The 20,830-nt window shown below is 36.7% G+C and overlaps 1 protein-coding gene across 1 annotated transcript; it reads right to left on the reverse strand.

The window, feature by feature from the left end:
• Window positions 1-8,377: 8,377 nt before the first annotated feature.
• Window positions 8,378-20,824, reverse strand: LOC117293958. Its single transcript, XM_033776470.1, has 6 exons — window positions 20,681-20,824; window positions 17,497-17,664; window positions 16,826-16,873; window positions 15,740-15,879; window positions 15,097-15,301; window positions 8,378-14,024 (listed from the first exon to the last, which is right to left on the reverse strand). The coding sequence occupies exons 2-6, from the start codon at window positions 17,561-17,563 to the stop codon at window positions 13,249-13,251; spliced, it is 1,236 nt and encodes a 411-aa protein (XP_033632361.1). The 5' UTR covers window positions 17,564-17,664; window positions 20,681-20,824; the 3' UTR covers window positions 8,378-13,248.
• Window positions 20,825-20,830: the final 6 nt, after the last annotated feature.

Raw genomic sequence — 20,830 nt, forward strand, 5'->3', positions numbered from 1 at the left:
CCGGTTTGTTGACAAACGTCATATCTGTTCATGTGACCTCCTCATCATGTGACCAATAATAGCTGGTAACCGCGGTTAATCGTGGTTTACGAAGGTACTGCGTTTGCGTACCAGCGTTCAACGCCCATTATTATGTAAAATAGCTGCTTCACGTTTTGATGATGATCCAAGTGATATGAAACGCCGATTACATAATGTTGTTTTGAATTGTATTTTAGGTACTATTTAAAGCTTTTTATTATCTTACTGATAGGTGCTTGATTACAAAGAAAATCAAAACTTGAAACAGAAAAAAGGAAAGGTTTTGACTGGTGAGAAAATGATTCAGTTTGTGAGAAAACGAATTCCAATGGGGGAAACTCTCAAAAATGTAGTTTCTCCTTCAAACTGAGCTGTATAGGCCACCACATAATCTAGGCCAGAAAATAAAGCAGTCCCCTTAACAATTTTATTTCATTGAAATAATGAAATAGACAATGTTTTAATGCTATAACTAGTCAATAGTTAATAAGTTGATCATTCATACAGCAAGGACCTTGCTGCTGTATGAGTTGATGAACAATTCTTCAATTCCCATAGTGAGTGTATAGTTATATCTTGTGGTCAAGTATAAAAAACACCAATTGTATGCGCTGGCCCAAATATAAAATGGATTATAACCTGATCAGAAAGGCAAACATCACTTACAGTTTATCCCCGCTAATCTATTTGAAGTGAAATTACAGTTTTAAAAATAGAAACTATAAACTCCCCGGCATAGGCCTAAATTTGACTATTTTTTGACATGGTTGAAAGATGTAGCCTAGACTACCTGTGTTGTTGTTGTTTTTTAAGCATACAATATTCTAGCTTTAAAGCTTATTTTCCCTCTCTTTTCAAAAAGTATATAATAAATGGACTAATATTCTAACTTTAATAGGCCTATAGGCCTACTATATTTTTTTATGAAAAACTGCCATCCGTTTGGAAAAACGAGTTGCCAATATTCTTCGAATTGGACTTTGATGAGGGATTCAAGTGACCTGGGCCCAACTTCATGGCTCTGCTTACCGTAAGCACAGAATCGGCGCTTACGGAAGCAGGGAATTCTGTGCTTACGGCAAGCGTATTTCACGGGTTAGCGGCGAATTTGGGCTTCTGCGCGTGCGTACTTCACGTTACTATAGGCATTCTACGCTTACAAGGCTAGCGCAGAAATTCGGCGCTTGCACGTAAGTGGGGAATCGTGATCGTAAGCGCAGAATTCGGCGGTAAGCAGAGCCATGAAATTTGGCCCTGCTGAAGCTTGAGTAGAGCATGATCTAATTTGGTCATGTATAAATAGACCAGATATGGCGACCAAAAGATAAAACGGATTTAATCTTCGATAAGAAATGCAAATATCCTTTTGAACAAGCCGGTCTTGATTCATGACTCCCCATGGGGTAAATTTGATGTCCGATGTGATTCAATACGACCATATTTGGGGGGGGGGGAGGGGCGATGGCCCTGTGATGAGATTGCATGAGACCATTTTCAGACAATCAATATTCTTATTTGCAGACAAACTCCAATTTTGTTGTTTTGATCCGAAAATGTTAGAATTTAATTTTAAATAGCCATCGCCTTTTATCGGGAAATTCAAAAATATTGCATGAAAAGACACCTTAGTTGGGAACATTTTGTACTCAAAGTGTTGTCACAATACAGTAAAAAGCACCCACGCTGATGACGTAGGCCTATTTAAGTGTTTACATGACCCGGTCTCGAAATCAAATTCGTGGGAAAATTACTTCTTTCTCGAAAACTACGTCACTTCAGAGGGAGCTGTTTCTCACTATCAACCTCTCCCCATATACTATCAACCTCTCCCCATTACTTGTAATCAAGAAAGGTTTTATGATGATAATTATTTTGAGAAGTTACCAATAGTGTCCACTGCCTTTAAGTGTCCTATAAAATAGCTCAAACATGGCAAAAGTAAAACGCATTCCCCGTTTTAATTTACACTCAACACATACGGTTCCACTAAGAAATTACCGGAGCTCTTTGAAGTGCTAAACCAGTTTCAAGTTAGGCCTACATACAACACAGTACACAAATAACAAATCTTGGAACTTGTGATATTCACAAACGGAGCACTGGGTCGACCCTCTGTCCAGCCTTTTATCGGGAATGTTACTATAGCTTCATTTCAAAAATATTGCATGAAAATACACCTTAGTTGGGAATATTTGTACTCAAAGTGTTGTCACAATACAGTGAAAAGCACCCACGCCGATGACGTAGGCCTATTTCGGATTCAAGTGTTTACATGACCCACAATTTCAATAGTCCGACAATAAATTAAGACCTAACTAAAATTGTTCAATTAAATAATTTATTAAGTGTCCAGTAAAACAGCTCAAACATGGCAAAAGTAAAACGCATTCCCCGTTTTAATATACACTCAACACATATCGTTCCACTGAGAAATTACCGGAGATCTTTGAAGTGCTAAAACCAGTTTCAAGTTACATATCACAAAATATTATATTACAGTATAACATATTGGAACTTATAAACACAAAATCGACCATGAAGCAGCTCTATGAAATTGGGCCCTGCTCTAGCAGCGGTAAGAGATCTGCTCCAGCAGTGCAAACCTTGTAGGTTCGAATCCCACCCATTTTATAAAACATATTGGGCTAGGATAGGGGGTTAAGTTTTGATGTGTACACCGAACAACTAGAGTTTGTAAATAATACAACCACCACATGTAAAGTTTTTCTTTATAAATCTTTTTCGCAAGAGCCATATACCTGAAGATACTCGTGTATAGTGGTTAAGAAATGTAAGTTTTAGATGTGATAGGCAACCATTATAGAGGAAAATCCCAAACATACACGTAGGGTCTGAACAATCAATCCACACGATTCAAGCCTTCGTCCTTAGATTTTAACTGGGGTGCACTGAAAGATCACATGCTAAAATTTTCACCATAGTTTGTATTTGTGAATTATTCAGGTTTGGAGCATTATCAAGGGTTCCAACAGCCGGTGTGGACGTTTTTTATTGTCATTTATGAGCTAGCAACTATTAGTGCAACTTTTGGCATTACAAACAGTGTGAGCTCCCCATTTAACCGTTTACATCTGTTTTCATAAATATAAAAGTCATCAAAAAAACTTATTATCTTCGCAAGCATATCAATCTGAAAAGTACAAATCAGTACTTGCAGTAAGTGGAATAATTATGTCAAACAGCAGTGCAAGATGAAATTTGAATAAACTCCAGTTTGTAGAACGGAGACCTAATTATAATTTTCGTTAATTTTTGTTATCATGACATCATTAGATGTCAGGTCACGCGAATTCAATGCTTATAGGTAACCAAAGATATATCTCCTGAACCATGTGTGATCGAGTTGATAATGTTTGCTCTTTCTTGTAGCTCTTTGGTCGGACACTTCCCCCGATGTGCAAAAGTTGCTGTTTCAGTAAAAACAAATTCCTACGATATGGGCCAAAAGCTAAGCTATTTCTTTATCCCCTACGTTTTCTGACATCTTGTTTAAAGATCATTTCGACAAGCGTAATTACACCGACCGAATTCAAAACTTCAAGGAGTCTCGAAACGGTCTGAATTGTGCACCACTGCATGCAATTTCCTCACTTAAAACGCATGAAAACGGCTTTGATCTGTACCCATCATTTCTCATACATATACAGCTTTTGCAATCGGCACGGAAATGCGCCCACCGTTTTCCATATCCCACATAACAGCTTTTTGGAAGCGTCTGGGATAAGCACGCACCGCTTCTCCATGCTTACTTACAATGCCTCGAACACTTCTGGAAACAGTTTTCTGATATGCATCCACTTTGTTATTCAGTAGGTTGAAAATCGCTGGAAATGTGCGCCGGCCGCTTCCTAAGTGCTTGAGCAGCACAAGAAATCAATAAGTTTTTTGTTCTGATGACATGTCCCCTACAATACAGCTTTTCAATCTATAGTAACAACACTCTTTTCGACGATAGCCGAACACCTAGTGTTTGTTTCTACAAACACTAAATTATAGTTGTATTATCATTATATCAGTACAAAATTGAATATGTTTCAGTCTCTATAGGCTGCTTATAATTATATTCTAATGTTTTTACAATAAACCAAACATTATATTGCATCCATAACACAGACATATTGAACAAAATAAACAATAACTTTAAAGCTTATAAAAATATGGAAAGTTTTACTTGGTAATTTGTATAAATAAAGTCCAGATTTCATTTGGTGCACTCGGCTGATGGGGCACTTAGCCAAGGCCTCAACATGTAGATGCACTGAGAACATTCAATGTTATTTTAAAGTACATTTTGTCATCAACTGAGAAATAAATTATTTACAACCTTTTTATTTGAATGAAAGCCGCGTTTTATCGAACGTTCTCCCTTGGTTTACAATTAGTGGTTTGTATTGGGTTAATTGTTCGCATGCCGGAAACTTTTAAAAGAAAAAAACTAAGTTTTTTAATTGGTTAGTGGTATATGATTACACCCAATTTATTGTCTCTTTGATTGATGAAGTGGAAAGTTGCGTTTGTAATTGATTTATCAGTTACGATAGGCTGTTTCGATTTACAGATGACCAAGTATTTCTTACCCTAACTAAATTTGTCCCATCAGACACATGACACGATTTACATGGCTATTCTATTATTAATATTGTGTAAAAATGATAAAAACAGAATAGCTATAAAAAAAATTATGACCCAATGTTTTAATACAAACTTCGTACAAAACTAGAGACATCATAAACCTATTTTTAACTTAATGTTTACTTTCAACAATCGCGCCGTTGAATTTAATGTTTATTTTTATTTTTTTATCTGAACGGGCTTCTCTCCGGCATGCAAAGTTCACATTCCTCTGGATAACTAGATTAACACTTCAAATTAAATTTCACAACAATTACTGAACGTCGTCGCATTCGTCCCTAGATTTTAACTGGGGTGCACTGAAAGATCACATGCTAAAATTTTCACCATAGTTTGTATTTGTGAATTATTCATGTTTGGAGCATTATTAAGGGTTCCAACAGCCGGTGTTGATGTTTTTTTAATTGTCATTTATGAGCTAGCAACTATTTAGTGCAACTTTTGACATTACAAACAATGTGAGCTCCCCATTTAACTGTTTACATCTGTTTTCATAAATATGAAAGTCATAAAAAACTTTATTATCTTCGCAAGCATATCAATCTGAAAAGTACAAATCAGTTTACTTGCAGTAAATGGAATAATTATGTCAAACAGCAGTGCAAGATGAAATTTGAATTAACTCCAGTTTGTAGAACGGAGACCTAATAATAATTTTTCGTTATGAAACACTCAATATTCTTATTTGAATACAAACTCCGATTTTGTTGTTTTGATCCGAAAATTTTAGAATTTAATTGTATATAGCCTTTTATCGGGAATGTTACTAGCTTCATTTCAAAAATACTGCATGAAAATACACCTTAGTTGGGAATATTTTGTACTCAAAGTGTTGTCACAATACAGTGAAAAGCACCCACGCCGATGACGTAGGCCTATTTCGGATTCAAGTGTTTACATGACCCACAATTTCAATAGTCCGACAATAAATTAAGACCTAACTAAAATTGTTCAATTAAATAATTTATTAAGTGTCCAGTAAAACAGCTCAAACATGGCAAAAGTAAAACGCATTCCCCGTTTTAATATACACTCAACACATATCGTTCCACTAAGAAATTACCGGAGATCTTTGAAGTGCTAAAACCAGTTTCAAGTTACATATCACAAAATATTATATTACAGTATAACATAATATCGGAACTTGTGATATTCACAAACGAAGCACTGGAATTTCATGCAAGACTTACACAATCAAATAAACATGCATCAAAACTATTTGAGGGGTACATAAGTGGTGCACCATTTTTCAGACCAAATAAAACTATAGTTTCTGATACCCCTTTTCAGCGCTTTTGCCATCGTGGGAGCGTTCGATTAGCTTCCCTGGGTCGACCCCGGTATGCCCGTCAGTATTTTATAAGTTTATATTTCCACAACCACATAAGCTATTTTGTCAATCTTTACATCATATGAAAGAACTTTACGTACTCCATAAAAATGGTTGAGTTGGGACCTTCTCTTGACCTGTTGACTTGTCTTAAGCAAGGCTATGAAATGAAAAATTTGCTAGGTGTGCCGAATAAACACAAAATCGACCATGAAGCAGCTCTATGAAATTGGGCCCTGCTCTAGCAGCGGTAAGAGATGTGCTCCAGCAGTGCAAACCTTGTAGGTTCGAATCCCACCCATTTTATAAAACATATTGGGCTAGGATAGGGGGTTAAGTTTTGATGTGTACACCGAACAACTAGAGTTTGTAAATATACAACCACCACATGTAAAGTTTTTCTTTATAAATCTTTTTCGCAAGAGCCATATACCTGAAGATACTCGTGTATAGTGGTTAAGAAATGTCAGTTTTAGATGTGGTAGGCAACCATTATAGAGGAAAATCCCAAACATACACGTAGGGTCTGAACAATCAATCCACACGATTCAAGCCTTCGTCCCTAGATTTTAACTGGGGTGCACTGAAAGATCACATGCTAAAATTTTCACCATAGTTTGTATTTGTGAATTATTCAGGTTTGGAGCATTATCAAGGGTTCCAACAGCCGGTGTGGACGTTTTTTTATTGTCATTTATGAGCTAGCAACTATTAGTGCAACTTTTGGCATTACAAACAGTGTGAGCTCCCCATTTAACTGTTTACATCTGTTTTCATAAATATAAAAGTCATCAAAAAACTTATTATCTTCGCAAGCATATCAATCTGAAAAGTACAAATCAGTACTTGCAGTAAGTGGAATAATTATGTCAAACAGCAGTGCAAGATGAAATTTGAATAAACTCCAGTTTGTAGAACGGAGACCTAATTATAATTTTCGTTAATTTTTGTTATCATGACATCATTAGATGTCAGGTCACGCGAATTCAATGCTTATAGGTAACCAAAGATATATCTCCTGAACCATGTGTGATCGAGTTGATAATGTTTGCTCTTTCTTGTAGCTCTTTGGTCGGACACTTCCCCCGATGTGCAAAAGTTGCTGTTTCAGTAAAAACAAATTCCTACGATATGGGCCAAAAGCTAAGCTATTTCTTTATCCCCTACGTTTTCTGACATCTTGTTTAAAGATCATTTCGACAAGGGTAATTACACCGACCGAATTCAAAACTTCAAGGAGTCTCGAAACGGTCTGAATTGTGCACCACTGCATGCAATTTCCTCACTTAAAACGCATGAAAACGGCTTTGATCTGTACCCATCATTTCTCATACATATACAGCTTTTGCAATCGGCACGGAAATGCGCCCACCGTTTTCCATATCCCACATAACAGCTTTTTGGAAGCGTCTGGGATAAGCACGCACCGCTTCTCCATGCTTACTTACAATGCCTCGAACACTTCTGGAAACAGTTTTCTGATATGCATCCACTTTGTTATTCAGTAGGTTGAAAATCGCTGGAAATGTGCGCCGGCCGCTTCCTAAGTGCTTGAGCAGCACAAGAAATCAATAAGTTTTTTGTTCTGATGACATGTCCCCTACAATACAGCTTTTCAATCTATAGTAACAACACTCTTTTCGACGATAGCCGAACACCTAGTGTTTGTTTCTACAAACACTAAATTATAGTTGTATTATCATTATATCAGTACAAATTTGAATATGTTTCAGTCTCTATAGGCTGCTTATAATTATATTCTAATGTTTTTACAATAAACCAAACATTATATTGCATCCATAACACAGACATATTGAACAAAATAAACAATAACTTTAAAGCTTATAAAAATATGGAAAGTTTTACTTGGTAATTTGTATAAATAAAGTCCAGATTTCATTTGGTGCACTCGGCTGATGGGGCACTTAGCCAAGGCCTCAACATGTAGATGCACTGAGAACATTCAATGTTATTTTAAAGTACATTTTGTCATCAACTGAGAAATAAATTATTTACAACCTTTTTATTTGAATGAAAGCCGCGTTTTATCGAACGTTCTCCCTTGGTTTACAATTAGTGGTTTGTATTGGGTTAATTGTTCGCATGCCGGAAACTTTTAAAAGAAAAAAAACTAAGTTTTTTAATTGGTTAGTGGTATATGATTACACCCAATTTATTGTCTCTTTGATTGATGAAGTGGAAAGTTGCGTTTGTAATTGATTTATCAGTTACGATAGGCTGTTTCGATTTACAGATGACCAAGTATTTCTTACCCTAACTAAATTTGTCCCATCAGACACATGACACGATTTACATGGCTATTCTATTATTAATATTGTGTAAAAATGATAAAAACAAAATAGCTATAAAAAAAATTATGACCCAATGTTTTAATACAAACTTCGTACAAAACTAGAGACATCATATACCTATTTTTAACTTAATGTTTACTTTCAACAATCGCGCCGTTGAATTTAATGTTTATTTTTATTTTTTATCTGAACGGGCTTCTCTCCGGCGTGCAAAGTTCACATTCCTCTGGATAACTAGATTAACACTTCAAATTAAATTTCACAACAATTACTGAACGTCGTCGCATTCGTCCCTAGATTTTAACTGGGGTGCACTGAAAGATCACATGCTAAAATTTTCACCATAGTTTGTATTTGTGAATTATTCATGTTTGGAGCATTATTAAGGGTTCCAACAGCCGGTGTTGATGTTTTTTTAATTGTCATTTATGAGCTAGCAACTATTTAGTGCAACTTTTGACATTACAAACAATGTGAGCTCCCCATTTAACTGTTTACATCTGTTTTCATAAATATGAAAGTCATAAAAAAACTTATTATCTTCGCAAGCATATCAATCTGAAAAGTACAAATCAGTTTACTTGCAGTAAATGGAATAATTATGTCAAACAGCAGTGCAAGATGAAATTTGAATTAACTCCAGTTTGTAGAACGGAGACCTAATAAAAAATTTTCGTTATGAAACACTCAATATTCTTATTTGAATACAAACTCCGATTTTGTTGTTTTGATCCGAAAATTTTAGAATTTAATTGTATATAGCCTTTTATCGGGAATGTTACTAGCTTCATTTCAAAAATATTGCATGAAAATACACCTTAGTTGGGAATATTTGTACTCAAAGTGTTGTCACAATACAGTGAAAAGCACCCACGCCGATGACGTAGGCCTATTTCGGATTCAAGTGTTTACATGACCCACAATTTCAATAGTCCGACAATAAATTAAGACCTAACTAAAATTGTTCAATTAAATAATTTATTAAGTGTCCAGTAAAACAGCTCAAACATGGCAAAAGTAAAACGCATTCCCCGTTTTAATATACACTCAACACATATCGTTCCACTAAGAAATTACCGGAGATCTTTGAAGTGCTAAAACCAGTTTCAAGTTACATATCACAAAATATTATATTACAGTATAACATATCGGAACTTGTGATATTCACAAACGAAGCACTGGAATTTCATGCAAGACTTACACAATCAAATAAACATGCATCAAAACTATTTGAGGGGTACATAAGTGGTGCACCATTTTTCAGACCAAATAAAACTATAGTTTCTGGTACCCCTTTTCAGCGCTTTTGCCATCGTGGGAGCGTTCGATTAGCTTCCCTGGGTCGACCCCGGTATGCCCGTCAGTATTTTATAAGTTTATATTTCCACAACCACATAAGCTATTTTGTCAATCTTTACATCATATGAAAGAACTTTACGTACTCCATAAAAATGGTTGAGTTGGTGACCTTCTCTTGACCTGTTGACTTGTCTTAAGCAAGGCTATGAAATGAAAAATTTGCTAGGTGTGCCGAATAAACACAAAATCGACCATGAAGCAGCTCTATGAAATTGGGCCCTGCTCTAGCAGCGGTAAGAGATCTGCTCCAGCAGTGCAAACCTTGTAGGTTCGAATCCCACCCATTTTATAAAACATATTGGGCTAGGATAGGGGGTTAAGTTTTGATGTGTACACCGAACAACTAGAGTTTGTAAATATACAACCACCACATGTAAAGTTTTTCTTTATAAATCTTTTTCGCAAGAGCCATATACCTGAAGATACTCGTGTTAGTGGTTAAGAAATGTCAGTTTTAGATGTGATAGGCAACCATTATAGAGGAAAATCCCAAACATACACGTAGGGTCTGAACAATCAATCCACACGATTCAAGCCTTCGTCCCTAGATTTTAACTGGGGTGCACTGAAAGATCACATGCTAAAATTTTCACCATAGTTTGTATTTGTGAATTATTCAGGTTTGGAGCATTATCAAGGGTTCCAACAGCCGGTGTGGACGTTTTTTATTGTCATTTATGAGCTAGCAACTATTAGTGCAACTTTTGGCATTACAAACAGTGTGAGCTCCCCATTTAACTGTTTACATCTGTTTTCATAAATATAAAAGTCATCAAAAAAACTTATTATCTTCGCAAGCATATCAATCTGAAAAGTACAAATCAGTACTTGCAGTAAGTGGAATAATTATGTCAAACAGCAGTGCAAGATGAAATTTGAATAAACTCCAGTTTGTAGAACGGAGACCTAATTATAATTTTCGTTAATTTTTGTTATCATGACATCATTAGATGTCAGGTCACGCGAATTCAATGCTTATAGGTAACCAAAGATATATCTCCTGAACCATGTGTGATCGAGTCGATAATGTTTGCTCTTTCTTGTAGCTCTTTGGTCGGACACTTCCCCCGATGTGCAAAAGTTGCTGTTTCAGTAAAAACAAATTCCTATGATATGGGCCAAAAGCTAAGCTATTTCTTTATCCCCTACGTTTTCTGACATCTTGTTTAAAGATCATTTCGACAAGCGTAATTACACCGACCGAATTCAAAACTTCAAGGAGTCTCGAAACGGCCTGAATTGTGCACCACTGCATGCAATTTCCTCACTTAAAACGCATGAAAACGGCTTTGATCTGTACCCATCATTTCTCATACATATACAGCTTTGGAATCGGCACGGAAATGCGCCCACCGTTTTCCATATCCCACATAACAGCTTTTTGAAAGCGTCTGGGATAAGCACGCACCGCTTCTCCATGCTTACTTACAATGCCTCGAACACTTCTGGAAACAGTTTTCTGATATGCATCCACTTTGTTATTCAGTAGGTTGAAAATCGCTGGAAATGTGCGCCGGCCGCTTCCTAAGTGCTTGAGCAGCACAAGAAATCAAAGTTTTTTTGTTCTGATGACATGTCCCCTACAATACAGCTTTTCAATCTATAGTAACAACACTCTTTTCGACGATAGCCGAACACCTAGTGTTTGTTTCTACAAACACTAAATTATAGTTGTATTATCATTAAATCAGTACAAATTTGAATATGTTTCAGTCTCTATAGACTGCTTATATATTCTAATGTTTTTACAATAAACCAAACATTATATTGCATCCATAACACAGACATATTGAACAAAATAAACAATAACTTTAAAGCTTATAAAAATATGGAAAGTTTTTACTTGGTAATTTGTATAAATAAAGTCCAGATTTCATTTGGTGCACTCGGCTGATGGGGCACTTAGCCAAGGCCTCAACATATAGATGCACTGAGAACATTCAATGTTATTTTAAAGTACATTTTGTCATCAACTGAGAAATAAATTATTTACAACCTTTGTATTTGAATGAAAGCCGCGTTTTATCGAACGTTCTCCCTTGGTTTACAATTAGTGGTTTGTATTGGGTTAATTGTTCGCATGCCGGAAACTTTTAAAAGAAAAAAAACTAAGTTTTTTAATTGGTTAGTGGTATATGATTACACCCAATTTATTGTCTCTTTGATTGATGAAGTGGAAAGTTGCGTTTGTAATTGATTTATCAGTTACGATAGGCTGTTTCGATTTACAGATGACCAAGTATTTCTTACCCTAACTAAATTTGTCCCATCAGACACATGACACGATTTACATGGCTATTCTATTATTAATATTGTGTAAAAATGATAAAAACAAAATAGCTATAAAAAAAATTATGACCCAATGTTTTAATACAAACTTCGTACAAAACTAGAGACATAATATACCTATTTTTAACTTAATGTTTACTTTCAACAATCGCGCCGTTGAATTGTATGTTTATTTTTATTTTTTATCTGAACGGGCTTCTCTCCGGCATGCAAAGTTCACATTCCTCTGGATAACTAGATTAACACCCCTCAAATTAAGTTTCACAACAATTACTGAACGTCGTCGCCGTGAATAGTTTGTAGCTGTGATAACTACCAAGTTCAAAAGGTTACAGGCAAAGTATACCTTGGTTTTTGGGACCGTTCAATTGTTTTAATTCTAAAAAAAAATGTATAGACAATAAAATCTGGAGCGGTTATGACCACCAGGATGAATATTCCGTTAATGGTATACCCTATCTGGGAAACCCTTCTCTAACACATCCCCTAATCCCCTTCTCTAACACCACATTCCTTATAAGGGAATCATTTCACAAAATGTTATACACAACAGCTGCAGTGCCTCTTACCAAGCCTTAAGTCTTTAACAATCCAAAAATAACTATAAGTTATTCCCTTCATTTAAAATACTTAGTACAAACAAAAACACACAGTGCTTACACACGTCGGTGTAGGGGTAAAAATCAAAATTAATATTCTTTATCCCCGATGCAAATTTACCATCTCTTAAAACAAAAACACATTGAAAATAATTATGTGTGTGTGTGTTCCATTTAAAGTATGAATTATAATGGTTAAAGCATGCAACCAACAAAAGATTGCTCTCACGATAATCCACTTTGAAGAAGAAAACACACATCAATATTACATAACACTTTACCTTCATAGAATATTAATTGTTTTAATTTTGAAAATGTATAGCCCCACGTCAGGAGTGTCAAGTGTCTGAGTGCAACGCTTTGAAATGCCCTGAGTGTGAATTGGGATTATCAATTGAATTGAGTTTAATTAAGCCATAGGCAATTGTCTCTATATGCCCCGGTAGTCCATTGCCTGTCTGCTCTTTGGTTACTCTCGTACAAGTTCCTCTCTTAGAAGTGCCCTTTAGTAAAAACTGCCTCGTCCTTATTTCGCCAAAAGGCCTGTCAACACCTTTGGTATCGCACCATTTGCGGCAAAAATCAGCCAACGTGGACAAGTCAAAAACTCAATGACAAGTGCATGCAGCTAGCAACCTTTATTCTGAAGTCTCGGTCTTCAGGCACTTAGAATCTAAACTTCAGTTCACTCTCTTACTTGTTCTGATTTGATTGTGTCATCATAAGATGGCGGTGGACAGTTTGGCAAGTCAGTACCCTCATTACTGGGAGGTGAGTACTGCGGGGGTCCCCCACTTGGGTAAGGATATTGCTGGGATAGGGGAATCATCCCTCCCGGTGGAGGGTACTGTGATGGTCCCCCTGGATAAGGGTCTGGTTGGGATGAGGGTATCATCCCAGAAGGAGGCGGGTACTGTGCGGGTCCCCCGGTTGGGTAAGGATTTTTCTGGGATGGAGGGGGATACTGCGGGGGTCCCCCAGCTGGGTAAGGGTTTGGCTGCGATAGGGGCAACGTCCCTCCTGGAGGGGGTTGCTGAGGTGCCCCTTGGTACGGAGAAGGATAAGACTGGGGCATCATTTGTCCAGCCTGACTATTAGGAGGGTACATTTGCTGTGAATTTGGGAAAGCACTTCCTGCTGGAGGAGGATGCTGCCCCACTTGATAGTTAGGGGGCACCATTTGGAAGTTCTCCACAGTATTCGGGATGTTGTTATTCAGTGTTTGCTGTAGCTGGCTTCTTTTCATCCAGCGTACTATCCCTGAGATGGTAATGACGATCATACCGATGACTCCAACAGCAGCGACGGTGGGCATCTTATTTGGGCGGCTGGTGGGGATGCTATCATCTCCTGAATCCCATGTGTTATCATACTGATCAAATTGGTTATCATCATACTGATCAATTAATTGGTCATCGTTGAAACCATTGTCGACACCACCACCACCGCTGTTATCGTTACCTGTGGTTGGAATTATGAGAATGAACAAAAATGTTATAAACAAAATTCACATAAAATTATTATTATCTTCATCGGTTACTCGAAAGTATACAAATACATGTTCTTTTGGCTTGTCCCCTTCATTGCATCTGGAGAAGGATTTGGTGCTTCGAAAGCTAAGCTTAAATGCAGTTTTCTCATGTAAGTTGGTCTAAAGTGCTAAATACTTACATTGTTTTATCTATCATTCATAGATACCTTTTCGATCAAAAAATATCAACACTTTTAGGTCAAAGAGTAAAATAAGTGCAAACATTAAAATTGTTAATCGAATTCTTTCGGAATCAAAGTGTGTTGAATCGGTTTTCAACTTGTGGTTTAAACCCACCGAGGCCTGGTTCTTGATAATTTTACCTCGACTTCGTCTCGGTAAAATGATCAAGAACCAGGCCTCGGCGGGTTTAAACCACTAGTTGAAAACCTCTTCACCACACATTGATTCCCTTAGTTAGACTAACACGGCTGTTTAAACAAATGAAATATCCTTGAAGAAGTGTTCATTCAAATCAAGAGGCATGGAATGAAAGTACATGTGTAGAATTTATTTATATCAATGCATTCATGATGGATTATCGACCCACACTATTTAGACACTACATCATTATGACAAAATCTCGGTTTCCCCATATGGGAATCAGTTTCCTGTGCTCAATTTTTCACAGTGCACATTTTATGATGCGTGTGATGTATTATTTCGCTAGTGCAAATTTTATAGGTTGCGTGTGATGTGCAGGGCGCATTTATAGCATGTGTGTGACACATTTGCATAACTGTAGTGATAGGTTTATTACTTTGATTATATGCAAATAAAATGCTGTGGAACATAATCAGCTATATTTCTCCTGAAGACGAGCAGAGTAAACTGTTCGAAACGTCGAGACCAACCGGCTCTTTTCAGAGCCACCACTCCCTCAAAAGAGTTTTTACCCATGTTTGTACCCGCAAGTTTACTATTAATATTTATATTTATAGTTGCTCTTATATTGGTCACTTTTAAAACTTCAAATTATCTAGTAGTTGTTAGAGCACTTGCCTTTATCATCACATTTTACACCAGCTAGGTCGCTGATATGGCATATAGTGTCATACTTGCAGTCAAGCAAACTCGTCTCATTACCGATACATTCGACGCTGTCCATGGCGACATCTTTAAAAGCTGTCAATACTGCCAGGAATTCCATCTCTGCGGTTATAACGGCTTTGGATGAACCCCCATAGCCAAGCTGACCACACACTACCTGTTGTTGTTAAGTAAAAACAATTGAAGACAACAGATATGTTATCACTTAATTGGCATGATGGACCGGGGTAAATAAGTACAAGAATGATCTGTATATTATAGATTGTGGCTTGAGAGGGCCAAGCAGTTGAAAACACCGGACTCACTAACTTGAGACTCACTCTCAAGCCCCTGTCGTATGATTTGTAAAGCGTTACCAGTTTGTCACAGTGGTTGTCGTAGCCGAGTTAACACGTGCTCAGCATATTTTTATGTGCCAAAAATTAGTCTCGTCACTTTTTCCCATACGGAGCTGCCTCAAAATCAAGACCCAAACTCTGGTAAAATCTACAAACTGATATCTGATTTGGGACAAAAATTACTCGAAATTGGCCTCAGGATGTCTGAACAGATCGGGGTTCTAAAAAAATAAAAAATAAAAAAGATCAAAGTATACCTTTGCATTAAAATCGTCCCAGGTGTAGCTGGTACAGATAACTCCCCACTCGAGGGTACCGTCATTGTCAAAACAGATCAAGACAACTCCTTGACGTGTCCCAGTTCTCCATCCATCTAGCAGAGATACATCTCCAATCACTGGAGGCAGAACAATAAAAAAGTCATAAATATAGGAATTGTCTTGCGGTGGGTTGGGGGGGGGGGGTCCTAAAATCAGTTTGCCCTTGGCATGTGCACCGATACTCTGACTCAAGCTAAGTTTCAACATTTTGGCACCCGGATTCGGACTTGACAAACTTACCTTGGGATTTGACTTGAGTAGGATTATGTGAAAGACTTGAGAAATGACATCTGAGTCGGGGCTCATGAGACTCTGATGCCAAGTTTCAACATTTTGAGACTATACGACTTGACCATCTTTGGGATTTGACATGAGAAATTATAGACGAGAGAAATGACTAATGAGACTTGCCTTTTTAGATGGGAGGTGACTGGAGAAGTGCCCCATTGAGTTGACGCTGGTCCTAGTAGACTAGTGACCCGACACTGGTCCTATAAGTCTTTAGACTTGATTCAAGTCATAGATCACGGTTATTCTTCTGCATCTCAGCCACGAAAAACGCCCCACACTCTATCAAGTGCCTTAACTCGCAATCTAAGACTTGACCCCCTTGCGTATTATGTATATTCATGTATTCAAAGATCAATTTGATCGTAGGCTAAATGATGAAGGTTGATCACAAGAGGGCGCTATTTGTAGCGGCTGTCAGGACAACTAAAAAGCCAAGATCGAAGTCTTAGAACCAAGTATAATAAGTCTTGGAACTTGGCACTGGCCCTGACTGACTTGGGAGTTAACTTGAGACAGGTCCTAGATCACTTGACTCGGAACCTGGAAGAATTGTGACTTTACTATAGAGACTGGGCCCACAAGTTTTTTCACTTGACCTGAGAAAGGTTTGTTATTTTATGCACTGTTGGGATACACCAAGTGAGAGTACTGGTCTTTGACAATATTACCAAAGGTGTCCACAGTGTCCTATAAGCAAATTGTAATTTTATAAGTAATCCAAATAATACTTACCTTCGCATTCATCATTTTTTGTTGAATTTCTCTCAGCATTTGAAAGTCCTGTGTAGATAAAAAAAATGTTTCGATAAAAAATTTATAAAATGCCTTCCTTGTTTCTGCAAAATAAAATAAGGACTCGCATGTGGCAGATGCAGCTAGGAATTCATACAAGGTTAACAATCGTTTCGATATTTAATTAGAAAGCTAGCTGCACATGTACTTTTTTGAGGTATAACAACCCGTTGACGTGCCCTTCAGAGTTGTACAAATGAAAAATATTAGGACTCGCATGTGGTTGATCATAGCTAGAAATTCTCATGATGTCATTTCATTTTAAAACGGTTCCATATTTTGTTCAAACCAAACCTGAATTCATAAAGCACTTACTCGAGAAGGCTAGCTCAAAACAGCAATGATAACTGGAATCATGTTTTCAAAAGATCTACCTGGCAGGTAGATATATGGTGTCACCGCAAACCAAATATATTAAGTAGGATTTGAAACTTTGCATGGTGGAAATACGATATGGAAAGGCTTGCGGTAACGCCATGAAATAACTATCTCTAAATGAGTTTGGGGTGGTTCTGAAAAGAACTGTTGGCTTCTAACTTCAAGTTGAAACCAACGTTTCTTTTCAAATATATCTTGATACCTCACCATGCAATCCCTCAAATCCCACTTACTTATCTGAAATATGAGCAACACAGAGATTGCCAAAAGAAATGGCGTCGATAAGTGTTGTCCAGCCATGATGTATGACGACCCGCTAGATTAGATCAGGAGTGGCGGGCTAGTGTTGAGTCCCTTCCCGATAATAATTCCAGCACCACTTGATAAATATCAGCTAGTGTCTGTTCAGAAAAAAAAAATGAAACGTTTCAATTTGTGAATGGACAATTAATTAGTCTGAAACTTTCTACGCGCAACATTGAAAACACACGCATACTATAACCAGATTATTCTGGTTTGGTGAAAGTGCTGATGTGGTTTGCTGATGTGGTTTTTTGCTTAACGTTATAGTTTTTAAACAGTAATTCAGTTCGATAATTATTTTTGTCCCTTCCTGTTTTTTTTTAATATGGTATACTTTATAGGTTACTTGATGACGTGGCTAAATCCTTTCTGTGACGTCTTTAAACAATGTATTTATGAGCTATTCCCGACAATTCTTCTATAGGAAGGGTGTGTCGATCAAGGGAATGACAAACAATTGTTTTTCTAAACCATTCACTTCTGGTTATAGTATAAAGAAGATAAAGCCGTTTAAGAACGTCTTCGTGGGTTTCGGGTAATCTATATAGCAACTTTTCTGGAAGTTGTTTTCAAAATGTTAAGATCGTTCTATTTTCACAATGAAATATTGCTGCAAGAACAAATTGAGAAATCTGAGCACTTTTACAAAATAAGTAAACAGTCTTCTGCTATCCATTTGTTATCAAAACAATTACACATTTTATACTCAAAAATATTATTGCAACATAATATCAAGGAGAAGTTGGCCTTTAGGGGTGCCTATAGGGGGCATACACACCGTTTCAGAAGATTCATTATTGAGAAAGCTGACCCCCCCCCCCCCCCCCTTAAACTGTTACTCATATCCAGTCAAAAAGAGAAGGGGACATATCTGTTTATCCCTTTTTCCTCAATTCCAGCCAAAAAGGAAGGAATTGATTTTTTAATCACTTGTTCCTCAAACACAGACAAAAATATAAGTATTTTTTTTTCCTTTTTTCTGACATGTTGCCTGTGTTCATTTAACAACTAAAACAAGGAAAATATTCTCTTTTTTTGGCTCACAAATAACTGTAGAAATCTTTTAATAGTCCCACAAAAAGAAACTAAATTATTAAAATTTAAGGCATGCTTCTTGACATTTTTGAGAACAAATTAAATTGCTTTATAATCCTGCTTTAGTAGCAATGCTCGGACTGTAAATTTAAAACCCAAACTAAACTAAAAAAACTGCAATTAAAAATGAACCTCTCTTCTATCTTGTTTTTACCATGTTATATTTCTCTTTTTCAATGTTTAACATAATTTTCTTGTAATGCCACACAATTCAACGTTGTGCTACGTAGGTGCAGCTGCCAGTTGATTTTTTAATACAAAAATAATGTATTTATTTTTACTAGCGGGTCCCGCTAATGTTTCGCGCTGTTTCGGTTTCACAAAACACTAAGATTGATCTTAACTTTGTATCAATCTTAATTTGCTAAAGCAAAGAGTGACGTCGCAATACCAATTACCCTGTCCTTGTTTGTGAGTTGGAACCATATAGAAGTGAATTATATCCTCAACTATAGGATTTGAAGGATTTTTCTTTAGAAAACCATACAGTTATATAAATCTCTTTGGCATGTTGGATATATACATACTAAACCATGCAGACATCATCACTGTCCGTTCTGTATTATAGATGATTATTCACCAGTGTTTTATAACATGCTTCAAAACTAAGAAGTGTGGCAAACTTTGCATTATCTTACAAAATCGATCTGTGGTTGGGGTTGATGGTTTTAAAATTATTACATCGCAACATGTTAGCTTAAAGGGAAGGTACACGTTTGGTAATTACTCAAAACAAATATTAACTTAAAAACTGACCTGGTAACGAGCATTGGAGAGCTGTTGATAGTATAAAACATTGTGGGAAACGGCTCCCTCTAAAGTAGCATGGATTTTGAGAAAGATAATTTCTCACTTTTATTTCTATCTGAAAGCACACAAATTCGTCCAACAAGGGTGTTGTTTCTCTCATCATTTTCTTGCAACTTCGACGACCAATTGAGCTCAAATTTTCACAGGTTTAATTGTTATTTTATGCTTATGATGGGATACACCAAGTGAGAAGACTGGTCTTTGACAATTACCAAACGTGTACCTTCCCTTTAAAGAGACAAATATTGAAGTATTGACTGAGCATAAACCATATTTTGCTTTGTTTTCACTGGCCACAAAACCAATACAGCCTTCCTTTTAAAGGAAGTGGACACTATTGGTAATTGCTCAAAATAATTATTAGCATTAAACCTTTCTTGATTACTAGTAATGGTGAGAGGTTGATAGTGTAAAACATTCTGAAAATCGGCTCCCTCTGAAGTGACAGATGTTTCCAGAAAGAAGATTTTCAGAAAGAAGATTTTCCACAAATTTGATTTCGAGACTTCAGATTTAGAATTTGATGTCTCAAAATCAAGCATCTGAAAGTACACAACTTTGTGTGACCATGGTGCAAAAAGGGTGTTTTTTTCTTTCATTAATATCTCGCAACTTCGACGACTGATTGAGCTCAAATTTTCACCGGTGTATTATTGTATGCATATGTTGAGATGAATATTGGTCTTTGACAATTACCAATAGTGTCCAGTGTCTTTAAGGAAATTAATGTATACGTTTTGGTATCACTCTTCAATGAATGCAAATAGAGCATTAAGTTGGAAGCCTACAGCAGCTGTTGATGGTAGGCCTATAAAGCATTTTGAGAAACTTTTCACTTCGAAGTAAAGTGGTTTTGCAACTAGATAACATGTTTTATACCCCAAAAAAAATCTGCTCTCGGATTGTTTATTCAGTGGTAATTCTTCCTGCGTGAACATGATTATTCGCTCCGGATATTCGGCAATATCTCAAAAACACGACCAAATGAAATGCAATTTGCAGATGTTAGTGTCATTATGGTACATCTACATTTATATTTGATTAAAACAATACTCCACTCCGGCCCTGTAGTAATTGATTGATCTGATCTTTTATATATTTTGTTTCCCACTTGGCTATCTATGACCGTACACCCCACACAATCCCATTCTTCTGACGGTCGTTGCTATAATATAGGCCTATATCTCAATACAAAATGTACATACTTACTGTATAATCAACCATGGTTCTGCGGCTCCACTGATTAATGTTTGGAGTATTTTATGCTGCCATTTTTACCTTACATAATCAGCGATTAGCAATAATGATTCATGCATCCATTATAGACCAACATCATGATGACACAGGCTGTGCGTGTGT

The sequence above is a fragment of the Asterias rubens genome, chromosome 8 (assembly GCF_902459465.1).
Source record: "Asterias rubens chromosome 8, eAstRub1.3, whole genome shotgun sequence".
Taxonomy (NCBI): Eukaryota; Metazoa; Echinodermata; class Asteroidea; order Forcipulatida; family Asteriidae; genus Asterias; species Asterias rubens.